The 15,985-nt window shown below is 31.6% G+C and overlaps 1 protein-coding gene and 1 long non-coding RNA gene across 3 annotated transcripts; both read right to left on the bottom strand.

Annotated features, from left to right (window-relative positions):
• Positions 1-1,292: 1,292 nt before the first annotated feature.
• LOC126723246 (uncharacterized) lies at positions 1,293-5,594 on the bottom strand. 2 transcript variants are annotated; one of them, XR_007654200.1, is made up of 4 exons: positions 5,451-5,594; positions 5,204-5,314; positions 4,702-4,853; positions 1,293-1,735 (listed from the first exon to the last, which is right to left on the bottom strand). It is a non-coding gene; the product is annotated as an uncharacterized LOC126723246 (long non-coding RNA). The 2 variants fall into 2 exon arrangements; XR_007654199.1 differs by having other exon boundaries at positions 4,702-4,826.
• Positions 5,595-7,827: 2,233 nt separating this feature from the next.
• LOC126723245 (uncharacterized) lies at positions 7,828-15,165 on the bottom strand. The gene is made up of 2 exons (XM_050426570.1): positions 14,530-15,165; positions 7,828-10,090 (listed from the first exon to the last, which is right to left on the bottom strand). Exon 2 carries the CDS (start codon positions 10,066-10,068, stop codon positions 7,906-7,908), a length of 2,163 nt encoding a protein of 720 aa, XP_050282527.1. The 5' UTR covers positions 10,069-10,090; positions 14,530-15,165; the 3' UTR covers positions 7,828-7,905.
• Between the last annotated feature and the right edge of the window lie 820 nt (positions 15,166-15,985).

Raw genomic sequence — 15,985 nt, 5'->3', positions numbered from 1 at the left:
ACGTGACGCAATGAGATGTGGTCAACAAAAAGTCGAACATTTCGACTATTAGTTATTATTAGTGTTTAACTCGCGCAATGTGCAGGGTCATTTTATGATTTAGGGTCAGCTTTACAACACTCACCATAAAAATCCTTTGATAGGTTTGGCTTGTCTTTCATATAAGACATGCAATATAATACCTTATATTTATGTTGTTGTCATTAAAAATATTGACTTCGCATGTCATCAATATGTGTTGCAATATAAAAGAAATTTTTTAAAGAAACGTAAAGGTTATTATAATTTTTTTAAGTTTTATAAGTACAATTGCTACCTTTGTCTCTAAGTTCTATTCCAAGTCTTCTATTTTAGTGAAATGTTACCTTTATAAATTTTCACAATAGCTTAAGTGACTATTACAATAAATTACCCTTTATATGTTTTGTAGAAATCATAATTTGTCTTATCTACCTTTATGCTTTTACAAAAACATGTGGAAAGAAAAAGGTATTTAGAATGGATGAGGTTCTAGAAACTGAATTTCATTTATTGTATATATACCAACTTAACAATTATAATTATCTAAAATCCAGAAAAGCTTGTTGTGTTTAAACAACTTTTGAACTTTGTTTAACACCAAACACAATTTTAAATATTTAATTTAATATTCCCATTCATATTAGAGTGGATAATTAAGTCACAAAATATAGTATATATGCTTGGACAGTGAAAATAAAACTGAACATTATCTTGATGAAGGAATTAAAGAGAAAAACACAACCATAAATTTCCACATCCAATCATTTTGATAGGAAGCCAACTTATTTAGAACTTCCACCTAAAAATTAAAGAATTAAGATACATACTTTGGCATTGTAGGATATCTTAAGAATTTCAATATCGTTAAGTCTTAAATTTGCTCACAATTGTAAAATGATGTAAAAAATATTTTACATGGTACTGACATGCGTTGTGGAGGAACAAAACCTACCGTAAATAAAGATGACCCGCAATCAAAACATGTGTGATCATAACTAGAAAAAATAAGCACCAAAATAGTTCTCATCATAGTCAAACTTTCTTTAAAATGATGATTTTCAATTGGAAATCTTATAAATTATATGTTAGCAATACTATCAACCATTCTTCAATTGGCATATTTGATCCACATATAAGGAAAAATGTACCATAGAGAAAACGTTAAAATTAGAGACTATGTATAAAATTGGACAAACAATAGTTAACATTGCTATAACAATTCAGTAGGGTTTAGTCAGTGTTCATGCTCTGCTTCATTTAAACATCTACAATAATAATAATCTCTAAGAAAATGCATCAATTAACATTTATTTAACCACAGTAAAACAAATATGTACAATCTACAAATCTCAACAATAATAGAGGATTTAAAGTTCTCTTCGACCAAATAGAATAACATCCCAAAACAATAACTAAATATATCCTTCTACGTCACTCTTGTAGACGACATCCATCCCATATAGCATCTTCTCAAACGGCTCTCTTATAGGAGTCTATTTTCTCTGATTTGACTCAGCTTGACTTATGTGACTCAGCAGTTCACTTTCATACGGCAAGAGTCATTGGTTCAAATCCAATAATATGTAAAACTAGCTGAAACCCTGTTTTTGCTAGTATGACAGCAAGTACAGAGTAGCAGCAAGGAGTCAACTGAATGACCAAAGCATTGGTAAGTCCTTTGTTGTACTACGGATCCCTAAGCAAAGAATACCCACTGCACCACAACCATACACACCCCATAAAATTTAGTTCAAAATTCAGAAAGTTACATGTCAGAGATTATAGTATAGTTCTGAAAAGCGATAAAAACAGAGTCCTTAGTTATCTCAGAGTAGCATTTTTGGCTTCTAAACTTCATTTATATTTACATATATTAATTTATATGTTTTATCCACGTATTTTATTTTTTGGCATCAACCAATTGGGGCCTTAGTTTCTGAACTGAACCCAGATTAGAAACTACACTACAAATCATATCAAAAACAAAATAAAAACTCTCCCCTTTTACAATCAAACATCCCTCTTCACCCATGTATCAATAGATCAAAGAAATCTCAATCCTGGCATAGAGGCATCAATGTATTTATTCTACTGATAAAATAAATTTATGTACACAAAGTTCCAAAAGCTTACAAACACAATAAAATTAGAATGGCCTATTCACTATTAGATGAATGGTAAGTGAGAGTTAAGAACTCTTGCACTTATATACGCAATATTTTGTAAATAACTTCTTTAAAATACTAATGGATGAAATCATGAAACTCCATTAACTCATTCTATAACCCACTGGTAGATACTTTTTAAGTAGAAAATTAATAAGACATATAGATCATGACAGCATATTTCAATATCATAATTATAAAATCAAACGGTACCAAAATATTTTGACCAACAAATCCAAAGAAATAAAAAAAGCAATACAAATTATGTTAGGTTCAAACTGTAATATAATAATTGGTAAGCAGTAAATCACAGCCACAACAGCTGAGCCAAATACTTCATCATTTTTCTCTTTTACACTAAGATTTTCTCAAAATTAGTACCCTTCTTCTTACTACTAAATCTGAGATCTCTTACTAAATCTGAGATCTTTTATATAATCCATTCAAGCATTGTATTACTTCTATGCTCATCTGGTCCTTTAAAACTAGGTGAAATGCAAAGTATGTAAGGATTTTCATAAATAAAAAATAAATAAATTAAAATAAAAACAGAAAAAAGGAGCCTTACATAACCAGTCTCGCATTCCTACAGCAAATTTTAAACATTCTTATAGTATCATGTATTTTTAGATGATACTGTATAGCTTATGCATTCTTTCTTTTCCTTTTTTTGTTCTCTCACTTACTCAATCTCTCATCTCAAACACACATAATCCTTTTTTATTCTTTTTCTGTCACTCAAACACACATGACTTGTGTTAGGTGTAAAAAAAAATGGTGTATTATAAAATAAAGAATATGATGTAAGGACTCTTGTAAGAGTAGTAATGTAAAATAAATCAAATGGCCATTTGGGGAGACAATGCTTTTTTTTTTCAATAAGCAGTTGGGTATGCTCTTAACAAAGTATGAACTAAGACAATATATAGCAATAATTAATATCATTAAGACTTGACATGTGCACTGAATTGTAAAAGGTAAAAAAGAAACGGAGAAAATACCTTGTATATGATAATTTCTATCACATATTTGAAATATTTGTACCAGATTTAGCAAGCATGGTCACTACAACTGAATATAATAGCTTCTATAAAAGTATAATAAAAGCCAAAAAGTAATAGCAAGGAGAATCCTCTTTAAAATTTAAACTAATAAAAGCAACTATAACAATCAAATCATGTTCTTGAGTTTTTATTTTCAAAACATATGAGGTGGTCTATTTCATCAGCAAAGGAATTAAAAATAATACGTAATATTGCTCAAAGAGCTAAGTTGAAATAATGCCTTTGAGTGGAATCTTGTAAAATGTGTGGATTCCTCTAAGAAACTCATCGAGCCCATGCTACTTAAGACAACAGAAACTAAATTAATAAAATTAAAGATTAATTTTTCTCAAGTCTAAAAAGTAAATTATAGTCTATTAACATAAGAGGGCACGAACTTCTAGGAAAGTTGACACTCCTAAAATTTAATTTATATGAGCTGGTCATTTTTTAAATTCATACCAAAACTTGTAGTTGGCCAAATGCAAACCAATTTGTGTGGTTTGCAACAATATTTTGACAATATTTGTATAATCTATGAAGAGAAATAATTTCATACAATCTCTTGTGCAAAGAGGACAATCCATATAATTGCAGCCATTATTTCTGATTGCTCAAAAAAAAAAAAAAAAAGCATAGCAATTTTAAATTGCAGCAGAGAAAGATGAAAGAAATACCGCAAACGAAGCCTAAGAAAACATTGAAAATATGGGTTGAATTGTAAAAAGTAATGCAGCAGTTCAGTGAAAATTTAAATCTGAAAAATGAAGGTTTGGACCACAACGAATCAAACCTTGATTCAGCATTTGTTAGTGGTTCATGTACAGCCTAGAATTCAGATAGCTAAAAAATCTATCCTTGTAACAATAACAATAAATAAATAAATAAAAAGTTATTCCGTACTTGAGTTGGACTAAATAAACTAATTAACTTAAAATTTAAGGAAACATATATTTTAAAGAACATTGTGAAGAACAAATAAAAAATAAAAAATCAAGAGCATATCTGAAACCTTAAACATGATTTATTTTAAAGAATTTCACATTCAAAAAATTACATACCCAAACCTAAGCCTAAATCAAAATCAATTCAATCGAAATCCCCAAGCCTAAATCATATTTAAACAATAAAATTTTAAAACAAATCAAAAAACCTTACCAGTAAAGGTTTCGACGTGGTGACAGAATGGTAGGAAAAATAGTGAACCGGTTTGCTTAATCAGCCATATGATAAAGCCGCATTATTTCTTTTGCTTGTTTGTGTTGAAAGAATGGGTTTAAGGTTTGATTGAGGGGAAAAACCTTTATTGAAACCATAAATAACCGAAATGCCTAAATCAAAACAAAGCAAATACCAAAACAGCCAAACATAAATCATTTTTATCGCAAGATTTTGGTTTTTTCTTTTAAAAATTTATAAAATAGAAAAAAAATCAAAAAAATAAAAAATAAAGCAAAAAAAAGAAAACTCACCCTGTAACAGTGTACCGCCGGTTAAGGGATGCAAATTTTTTGGTGGTTAGAGTCCGACAGTGATGCTGGCCTGAGATGTCTCTCCATCTCCCCTACGCCTATGCTTTTTTGTAGTCCACGCCAAACTGTAGAAAAAACAATGACAGAACCGACTATTTTGTTTTAGTAAGAACCAGAGATGATAATTTGAGACGAAAGCATCAAAGAAAGAGAATAAAACCATCTATTTTTCAAAAGGGGTCAAAGAAGAATCCTAGACATCTCAACAGGGGAAACTCAACGGTTAGAAGTTTCAGAAAACAAAAAACAATAGAGAATTTTTGCATGTTTATAAATTTGACAAAAAAACGTTTTGGCAGAGAATCCAAAAACCCAAAACAAAAATGAATCAAATCTAAACCTATCCAACAAAAAAACTCAATCAAAAGTAACATTTCATACCCAAATCTAAAAAATGGCAAAAAAAAAACAATGTACGGTGCCCAATCGATGCAGTGTTTACCGTTCTGCCTCTTTCTCTATTTCTTTCTCCGTGTCCCAGGCCTCATCCTCTCTCTATTTCATCACCTCTCTCTTTCTCGGCCTCTCTCTGTTTCATCGCCTCTCTCTATTTCTGACCCAAAATACCAATCTATTAATCAAAACCAAATCTGACCCAAAATACCAATCTAAATCATAATTAACACCTAATTGATTTTCCAAATAAAAACCAAAAACCCTAAATTTTTAGATTTAAAACAGAACTTTACCTAGCTATTCCGATAGTTGGGGAGTGAGTGGAGGCTTACGGTGATGGCAGAAGATCTGGGTGGCGCCCTTACAGTGATGGCAGAGGCACCCTTCTCTCTATCTCTCTTTTCTCTCGATCTGTCTCTCCTTTCTCCGTAGCAATCTTTCTGTTTAATTTTTTATTTTATTTTTTTTATTAAGCGGTTCATTTCCTTTTATACTAAGGGCCCCCAAACAGTATTTTAACGTAGCCAAAGATTATAATTTATCGCTTTTAAACGGTGATGTAGTGTTCCTAACAATGTAATGATCGCTTTTTAAAGCGGAACATGCCTGAATTTTAGATAGACACTTATCTTATTTGTCACAATTAATTGTAGGAATCTGTTTTCTCTCAGCTTCTACTATATATATATATATATATATATATATATATGTATTTATTTATTTATTCTATGAATTGTGTTTGTTTTCTAAAAATTTTAGTGGGATATATGACTCTTGAGTTTAAGCCTAAACAACTTTCGCAATTTTTACAAATACCTTCTTCAAATCTTGAACTTTTACACAAAACATCTTAACAATAACACAAACCAAGCTGGGAATAATTATATGGAAATTGTTGTTGCACGCACACACAACTGTACACACAAAAGAAAAAATTTAATTCTGAAACGTTTGTGTGTCCAATACATGAGAAATTATAGAGTTCTCTGGTAGACCATGTTACTTGTCCACCATTCCACTAAAAAATTTCTACTTGTTTAAAAGGAAAAATTACAATTTACCACCCTAAACTATACACTAGATTATACTTTGCACCCTAAACTATTTGAATGCACAATTTGCACCCTAAACTATGACTATTGTCATACTTTGCACCCTGTCATTAATTTTACTATTAAATTAAATAGAAATTAATAACACATTACTTGCACGTAATTTTTGCTTGCTTAGATGGCACAATGTTTAAAGACCAAAACACCCTTTTCACAAACAATTAAAAACAATTTTTTTTTTTCCAGTTTTTTATCTCTTCCTAGTGCATAAAGGTACACAGCTCTCTCCCTTTCATAGGGTATTTTCCTCTTTTTGGACTGCACCCTTTGAATGGCTTTTTCCAAGCACCACCACACATTGACTGTTATCACCACCACCATATCCTATTGCAGCAGTTGAAGTTCTTACAGTAGGGAACTTGCAGCAACAGTTGAAGTTCTTCCGCCTCCAGCCCAAGAATTTTCAGCAGTTCTCACACCTCCTGCCCAAGAATTTGGAGACCAATTGTTGACACACATTCAATACAACAATTCATACAAAAAATCTTATTCTGTACGATATTCCACAAACAATCATCGTTTCTTCTATATTAAAAAAATAAAATAAAATAAAAAAAACACAGTCATAATTTAACAATTCCTAAAAGCTGCAAAACAATAAAGCTCTACCTACCCAACCGACCTTTTGACAATAATACACCCATCAAAGCTAGTATGGGCAAAGATTTGGGGACTAAATTCGTACTTAAAGAATAGAATTCTTGAGATTCGTTGCTCTTACTTTGTCAAAACAAATAATTTAAGATTCTGCTTAAGTTTCCTGTTTAAATTTCTACAATGGCATTTACAAGGCTTTTCTTACTTGGCATCTACTGTCCTGTTTTCTTCAACATCTTTTGCTGTTGTAGGTTTATTACTTGTGTCAAATCAAATTTGTTTCAACGGAGTTGGGGTTTCGACTGAGTGAGACCTGATAAAACACTTTTTCTTGCTCAAAAGATACAGAGACTGAGTTGGGGTTTCAATTTGGAAACTACGGTTTCTTTTGTGAAAAGCGAGAGAGTAAGAGAGTGATTTAAGAAGTTGCAATTTGGGGCTTTCGTCGAGGTGGTGGAGCAGTGGTGTCGCGGTGGAGCCGAAAATATTTTTGATTTAGGGATTTAGGGTTACATACTAAGGGTTTTGATTTGGGGAAAGAGAGAAATCTGAACCTGTACACACGTGAGAGAGATGAAGAGTTGAAAAAAAAAACTTTTGTTTTGATTGTTTGTGAATAAGGGTGTTTCGGCCTTTAACAATGTACTATCTAAGTAAAAATCATGGGGCAAGTCATGTATTATTAATTTTTCTTTAACTTAATCCTAAAATTAACATTAGGGTGCAAAGTGTAATAAAGGTCATAATTTAGGGTGTAAAGTGTGCATTCGAATAGTTTAGGGTGTAAAGTGTAATCTGGTGTATAGTTTAGGGTGGCAAAGTATCAATAATTAATTTCTGTTTTAAAAATTTTTTTAACTAACAATTTTAAAAGATTCTCAAAAAAAAAAAAAAAACTAACAATTTTAAATAAATTGAAATTTTTTAGTGAAACGGTGAACCATATCACTTATCCACAATGTGGATCTTATAATTTCTCCTTGAGAGTACCACTGCTCATATTTATTTATCATTTAATACATAAGATGCCAATATCTAGTCATTTATTGACAGTCAGCTCTGTCTTGATACTGGTCTCAACCCAAGCGTCTCTCAAGCCTAAATGGGCCATCAATAGCCAAACGAAAGTAAGAAGCTCACCACCTCTACTTAGGTGTTGGACATGGGCATATGCCCTACTACGACTAGCAGCATATGACAACAATTCCACCCACACTTGGCTGGTTACATACCATTTCAATGGACCCAATAAATGAATCTCTTTTGCCAACATGCTTGCATGAAACAGCACAGACTTGGATTTACTTCCCTTCACCAGAACGGGTTTGAGAGGTGTGTTAACGTCAAGAATACTTCTATAGGCGTCCTCCATATTTTCCATTCCACGTTGGCTGAAGAATCTTTGTGCTTCGGCACAGGTATCCACAAACCTTTGTTTCGAAATGCCTAACACTTCGGACACCAAACTTGATTGCTGATATAAAAGATGTATCATGTAATCTGAGAGGTGCTTACTTATCTCACGATGGCAATAATTAAAAGGCTCGACACCAGTATTGTAGCAGAGATCAGTAGCAATGTGCCATAATAGAATGCTTTCATCATACGTAACATCCTTGACATAAGGAATTAAGTGAGAATAGGCACCATTTTTGAGAACCCAATCACCTCTAGCTGAACTTATTCTCTTGGCTTCTTCTGGACCATCAGCAGAGTAAGCTTTCGCTTTCAGCTCGATGAAGATAAAGCTCCATACATTCTGAGGAAATGGCAGAGAGAACATGTAGCTCAACCGAATAACGTCATTTTTCTTCTGATTTATAAAACCCCTAATGTGCATATTTTTAAGTATTCCATAGACGTTGTAACAGATAGCGTGGATGCCTGTGATCATATTTCTGCTTTGTACTTTATACATCGCTTTTGAACGTTCTTGCCAACAATACTTCGTGAAGCTGAATTGTGAGAGAGTTTGAGACCATCTTTTAAATATTATTGGTGTTGTCCTCTCTGGTTGCTCCCTTGTTGACCTCTCTGATTGCTTCCATCTTGACTTCTTGAGATCAAGGAACTTGTCGAAGATTTTGGATAGGAAACGGCCAAGGGGTGAATTTTTGTTGGACTTTTTATGATAAGCGACGGTCCAGTCAGAGAACATCCATAGGAGTTGAGTAACCATATCCAAGCCTAGGACACCCATGAACAACGCGTAGGTCAGTTTGATATCAAACCTCTTGAGATCTTGCTTCTCTTCTTTGTGGAAAAGTGACAAGGCTGCGACAACTAACCCAAAGGACATACATTGAGATATTTTTCCTAACTTGGAACGTGTCACCACCACCTTGGTATGGAGAAGATCATAAAAGAAGTTGAGTTCGATCTCTAATATTCTCAATGTTTCTTCTGCAGTCCTTCCAATGAAGAATTCTCGACTCTCCTTATGCTCGCGGGTGCTAAACATGAGATTGACAATGAGTCCCTTGTACATACTTGTGAAATGATAAGCATACTGCACCAACCCAAGGTTGTCCAATTCTTCTTCCTGGATAACAGTGCGTTCTTGGACTAGGACAGATTCAAATTCTACAGGAAGTTTATTCTTTTGATAGTCCGAGTATACACTACTTAATCTCTCATAGTTGGGCCCAGGTTCAGGTTTTCCAAGTACAGATTTTCCAAAACTATCCAAACTTGCAAGATACAATGCTGCCGTCCGCTCAACGTACTTGATGGTTCCAGCAACAAGGAGGAAAAGTGTTGGGATCCATAGTTTGTTACGATGAAGTGATTGAATAAAGACAAAACTAGTGGTAAAGAATTGGAGAATGAGCCAAAGCAAATGCCTAAGCCACAATTCATTGTCCTCGATAGCGAAAGAAGTTATCCTGTCTTGGCCACCAACAAGTAATAAAAGAAAAGGTGTCCACAACACCATAAGAAGACCAGTATCATCCACTGGGGCAGGCCCAGATGTATATTTCCCTTCACTGTTAAAGACTAGTCCAATTGCAAAGTTAGCAGTCCAATCCGCAAGAAGGTAAGCTGACCAGATAAAGAAAGTCACCACTTTGTTCCCCGTTTTCTTTCTCAAGGATGCAGTAAAGAGCAAAAAAACCTGAAGAAAGAGGCTAATGAGAATAAAGCCCCTGATATTCCACGCATCCCATACATTCCTGATGCCTTCAGGGATAAGGATTGTCATATTCCCCACTTGGTTTGTTTTCCTGTGTTAAGTCCGATCAGGAGAAATTTAAAGATTCATTATTAGTTTTGGAATCCCACATCTACTACTATTATAATAATAATAATAATAACTGGTTTTTAATCCACGCGATACAGACAAAAATATTCAGTACAATATATAATTTAATCTTGGCTTATTTTATTACAACACCGAAATTAAATTTGTAAAATAAAACCATATAGTTAAATCATTTGTTAACACATTTCAGACATTTATTAAACCATATTATTATTATTATTATATCAACTTAACAGTATTTAAATATATGATACCAACATGCTTCAAGATAATGTCCAACGCTAAAAACAACTTCAAAAACAAACTCAACTAAACAGTTTGATGAATAAATATATTACAATCTATAATATAAACCAAGAAATAAACTTTGAAACCAATATGAACAAAATCCACGTCAAAGAAAACCATTGCGTTCATTTAAGAATATGACTCACTAAAATCTTGAAAAACAGAGAGTTCATTATAAAAAAGAAGCATCTTTAGTCTTTATAGATTTTACATAAATACCAAGACACGATGACATATACTCACAAACTATTAAAGAAAGAATCAAGGAAAAAAAGATAAATAAACACGGACAATTAAAGGAAAAATATAGAAAAAAAAAAAAGCTAGGAATAGAAATATAAGATAAAGGTGAGTTACCCTCAAAAACAATAATCAATGAATATTCATTGAAATCTTCTAGACCGTTTCAGATAATGGAAAAAATGAACCCAAAAGTTAAGAGGTTAGAACTTCCAAAATGCCAAAAAAATTTTAAAAAATCAGAAGATTCAAAGCTTCAAAAGTATTGAAATAAAACAACATATATATATATATATATATATATTACACAATAGAGAAATACAATAGGAAGAAAGGTTATTCTCAAAAGAATAATCCATAATTATAGCTTTTCTACTATTGAAATTGGCCAGACAATTAAATGAATTGCAAAAAATGAACTGAAAAATACATATATAAATCAAACAATTAGATAATTATAAGCCTAGAATTTATTGAAACAAAACAAAAATTATGTGACTACACAACAAAGAAATATAATAAAATGATGAGTTAGCCTTTAAAAAAAATCAATGTCTATAGGTGTTGAATTTGGAAACCTACTAGACAATTTTAGATATTGCAAAAACTGAATAAAAAATGATAAAACTTCTGAAAGGAAAAAAAAATTTTGAAGAATCAACAAAAAAATGTCTACACAACATAGAAATATTAGAGAAATAAGAGTTACCTTTGAAATGTTAAAAATGTTAAAAATTTTAAAAGGTCAAAAAATTGAAGAATTAATTAAAAGATTCAGGCCTAGCAATTAAATAAACAAAACAAACAATTGACAAACGTATAAGAAAATGCAACAAAACTATAATTTTTATTGAATAAATCAAAAACCCTAACCTTGATGCATTGACCAGAGAAGGAGAGGAGTCTAACACATAAGTGGAATATGTGAATTATGAAGCATGAGCCACCCTCAAAAAAAATCTTGAAGAAAAATAAGTTTTAAGGAGAAAATTGTGTTGCAAAAAAAGATGATAGCAGATCTGATCATAGACTTTATGCACACAAGCATGTGAGAATTAACAACGTGAGACTTTGTGTTAAGAAAAAAAAAAATATAAATATATTTATATATATATATATATATATTAAAATTAAAATTAAAAACTTAATTCATAGAAAAGATAAAGAGAAAAAGAAGAGTTATTATAAGTTTGGGAGTTTGCATTGGACCAAAGTAATTTGAATTTCTAGGTCTTCATTGGAGATAGAGATTGGAGTGAGAGAGAAGGAAGGAGGCAATTGAAGCTTAATTCATCATGTGTTTCTTTAAGTTTTAGAAACTTGGAGTTGAGTCTTCAAACTAAATAATGAGAGAGAGAGAGAGAGAGAGAGAGAGAGAGAAGTGTTTGTTTGTTAATTGGTAACTACCACCCAACCCAAGAGACAAAATATTGTGAAAATATCACTCAAACGTTTATAGATATAGATATAGATATAGTTTGTTTAAAAATAATAATAATGATGTGGCAAACTCTGGAGAAGTCAACAAAAATTCAAAAGTTTCGGTTTTATATATATACTAGTTAATGGCTCGTGCATTGCACGGTTTTATCATAAACTTATAGAATATACATTTTATTTGATAAACAATAATCTCTCAAATAACTATTATAATAACAAAAGGGAAAAATTGTTTTGGTATAATAACTATCAAATATAAAATGATAACACCTAATAAAAAATTATTATTTTGTAACCTACCAATTGTGCTCTAATGAGAATTTTGTATCTTTGGGAGATTGTTGAATACCTCTTTATTTACTATATTTTTAGTGTATCCTTATTCTTGTCTGTCGTTGTTCTTTATTATAAAATTTTACTATTGATAAAAAATCATGTCAAACCATATTTAATGATTAATAAAAATAAATACTAAATGGATAGATTGACTTCTTTTATAGATCAAGTGTATCACTCTAATAGTTAGCCAAAGCCATTTCAATCAGGAAAAATAAAAATCAAATTGTTAGGAACAATTTATAATCAAATTTATATCAAGACATGCTTAATAGTAAACTAAAAAGATTTTTCTCTAAATAAAAATTGAGAGAATGAAAGCAACATATCACCATCAGAACCCAAGTCATAAAACAAAAAATAATTTTAAAAAATCATGCCTAAGCATATTTAATTATTAATTCCCAAACCATAATCATATAAATTGTATAAAACATAAGCAAATTAGGTTAAACAAAAAAAACAAAAGAATACACAAAGACTATTCAATTTAATGAAAAAAAAAATAGAGTAAACAAATACATACCTGAAAGGTTGTGAGTAGAAGAAGAGAAGAATAAAGAAAAAGAACCATATGGCACATATTCATTATGAATTATTTAGTATATATACACTCTAGATTAAAGAAATTGATATGAACAAAAATTCTAATGTTAGTCTAATTTGTGAAAGTGTAAACCTGAACTCTAAGGGTCCGTTTGGATGAAGGAGTGGAAAAATGGGATGATGAAAAATATTTAGTTTTTCCTTTTGTGTGTTTGGTTGGAGGGGTGGAAAAATGGAAGGGTGAAAAATTCTTTTATTTGGTTGGAGAGAAAAAGGGAAGGATGAAAAATGTAATTTATATAATTGACTATTATACCCTTATTACATAATATGTAAGAAATAGATTTATTTGTACTTATTACATAATATTAAATTTCTCACATCATATATATAAATTTATATTATTATTTTTATTATTATAATGTAAAAATTAGATCAAGTCACGTTGAAAAAAAAAAAGAACGTTCAGGTCACACTAAAAAAAAAAAAAAAAGAACATTCAGGTCACGTTGAAAAAAATATTTGGGAGGGCTAAAATAATAGTAATTTCAAAATAGAGACCAAAAATCGGCCCTAAACATAGAGATAAAAAAATATTTTCATCCAAATAGAATACAAAAAAGTGGTATAAGAGATTTATATTCATAAATTTCAAGCATTATAGAAATTTGACCATAAGGCCCAACTCCACAATACCAAACTTTTTCTCCTCTTCAAAAATACTACAGATTTTAGCACATAATCTTAATAATATGATGCCACAATAAATATAATTAATGTATTTCAAAATTATAACAAATCGGCCCAACATCCTCTTTTTTTTTTTTTTTTGTTGAAATCTGTTATGTAGTAAATTTTGTAGTACAAATCTCCTCTCTCCCACCTTCAAGCTCTCATTAGCTCCAGTCATGGCCGATCTCCATGAAAGCTTTCTCCCTTGGTCATGGCCGAACTCGTTACTACCCTAGCTCTCTCCCTTACTCTTGGCTCTCTCATGATCTCTCTCTCTCTCTCTCTCTCTCTCTCTCTCTCTCTCTCTCTCTTTGTTTCTTGTGTTTTTTTTTTTTTTTAATTTAATCTTTCACGTTTTCACATATCCTTCTTTCGGACCGAATCCTCACTTATTCCAGACTCTCTCTCTCCCTTTTTATTTTTTCATTTTTGTTGGTGGTCGTTGTTGGTGGTGGTCTTGGACTTGGTATAGACTTATTGTGAGTTTTGGGTTGGATCTAAGCATGGTCAAGTGTGGTTCATGGGTATGTGGTTTTTCTTAGTTTCCTTTGGATGTCCGTTCGGGGGTTCAAAGGGTGAAGGAGATTGAAGAAGTGGATTGGTTGCTGCGTTCCATTGGTTTTGAAATGGGCTTTTTTACAATGGTAGGAAATGCGATACTATGGATCTGTGCATGTGTGTTGTTTCCAACAGTGCGTGTATTCGACAGAGTATATATGTGTGTGGGGAGGTTGATAAGAGTTTGTGAGCAGTAACGTGTGAGTTAGAAAAGCATGACAATCAACATGTGAACAGAGAAACAACTGGGTTGAGTTTTACCTGCTGGTCTCAATCCTCCGTCGATCTTCTACCGCTGACCAACAGTGTGCTGTAAGTGCCCGTAAAAAAACACTTTGCGATTCCAAAACGGAATATTTTTCAATTGGCGTTTGGTAAGATTTCCGAATCGCACCTTTTCAAATCGCAGACCACCAAAAAGCTCGTTTCAGTATTGGACCATTTGAGGTGCAATTCCAAAACGCAGGGTTGCTTTTCATGTTACCGTTGAATATTTTGTATATTGTCCCTATATTATCCTTAGCCGTTTTTTTAATCCCAATTTTACTCAAATCTCTAATAAAAAATACTCTAAAAAAAGAGACTCACTAGCGGAGTGGGGAATTGTAAGTGGTGGTGTAGTGAAAGAGATCATTGAAGATGGAAGGTCAGATTGGTGTTGTAAAGGCTGAGGCTTGATTTGTGGGTTTGGTTTAGGATGTCATATGGTAGGGTCTATGTGTGAGAGTGAAAGCTAAGGTCTGTGACTATGGCACGGTAGAGCTTATGTGTTGGTGGCTTGGTGCTGCAGTGATGCTCTTCATCTCGGGCCATAGAGAGAACGAGAGGTAGACCCGTGTGGCTGTATGTAAGGAAAACTATGAAAATAAGGAAGAAAAGAATTGAGTGGATGAGTGAAGAAAAGGAAAATAAGAAGATAAGGAAGAAGAGAACGAGGGGATGAAAAAAAAAAAAAAAAAAAGGGAGAGAGAGAGATAAGTGGAAAACGTGCATTCAGGTAAAAAAAAAAAAAAATATATATATATATATAACGTGCACGGAAGCAAATAATATTTTAAATTGCAAAATTAAAAAAAAAAAAAAAAAAAAAAAAAAAGCACTACAAATTATTTTATAATTTTTTTGTCAAAATTATAATGTGGTAACGAGTGTATAATGCTACGTACACAAATTATTATACAATACAAATGGTTAATGTAGTTTTAGCATTTTTTTTCAAATAATTATTGATAAATAATAATGTGATATTAATGGTGAGTCCAAACTACAACTAGTAAGAATTTGCCACGTAATAACAAATAATTATGACATTAAAAAAATCTAACAAAAACATTATTAAAATAATACTAATAATATATTTTTTATTATTATTATTATTATTAAGTAGTTGATTTAAGTATGAAATAATTTTTACCAAACACTTAAGACTTGTTTGGTAAGAGATTTCTAATAACATTTTTGTTATTTTGTGAAAATACAAGTAGATAAAAATACATACAAAAATACATATAATATTATTTAAATATTAAAAATGATTATTTAAACATCAATACCCAACACCTCTAAACTTTCTAAAAAAATCCAATTTCATACAGCATTTTTTTAAGATTGCCACTCTTTCAAAAAATACAGTATCAAGTGAGCCAAGTCTCTTTGTCTCAAAAAGCACATTATCTCACTCTCCCTCTTTCCTCTCTCTCTCACACTCCTGTCTTAG

The sequence above is a fragment of the Quercus robur genome, chromosome 4 (genome assembly GCF_932294415.1).
Source record: "Quercus robur chromosome 4, dhQueRobu3.1, whole genome shotgun sequence".
Classification (NCBI taxonomy): Eukaryota; Viridiplantae; Streptophyta; class Magnoliopsida; order Fagales; family Fagaceae; genus Quercus; species Quercus robur.
Note: the sequence above shows the minus strand (reverse complement) of the source record. Positions and strands in the feature narration are given on the sequence as shown.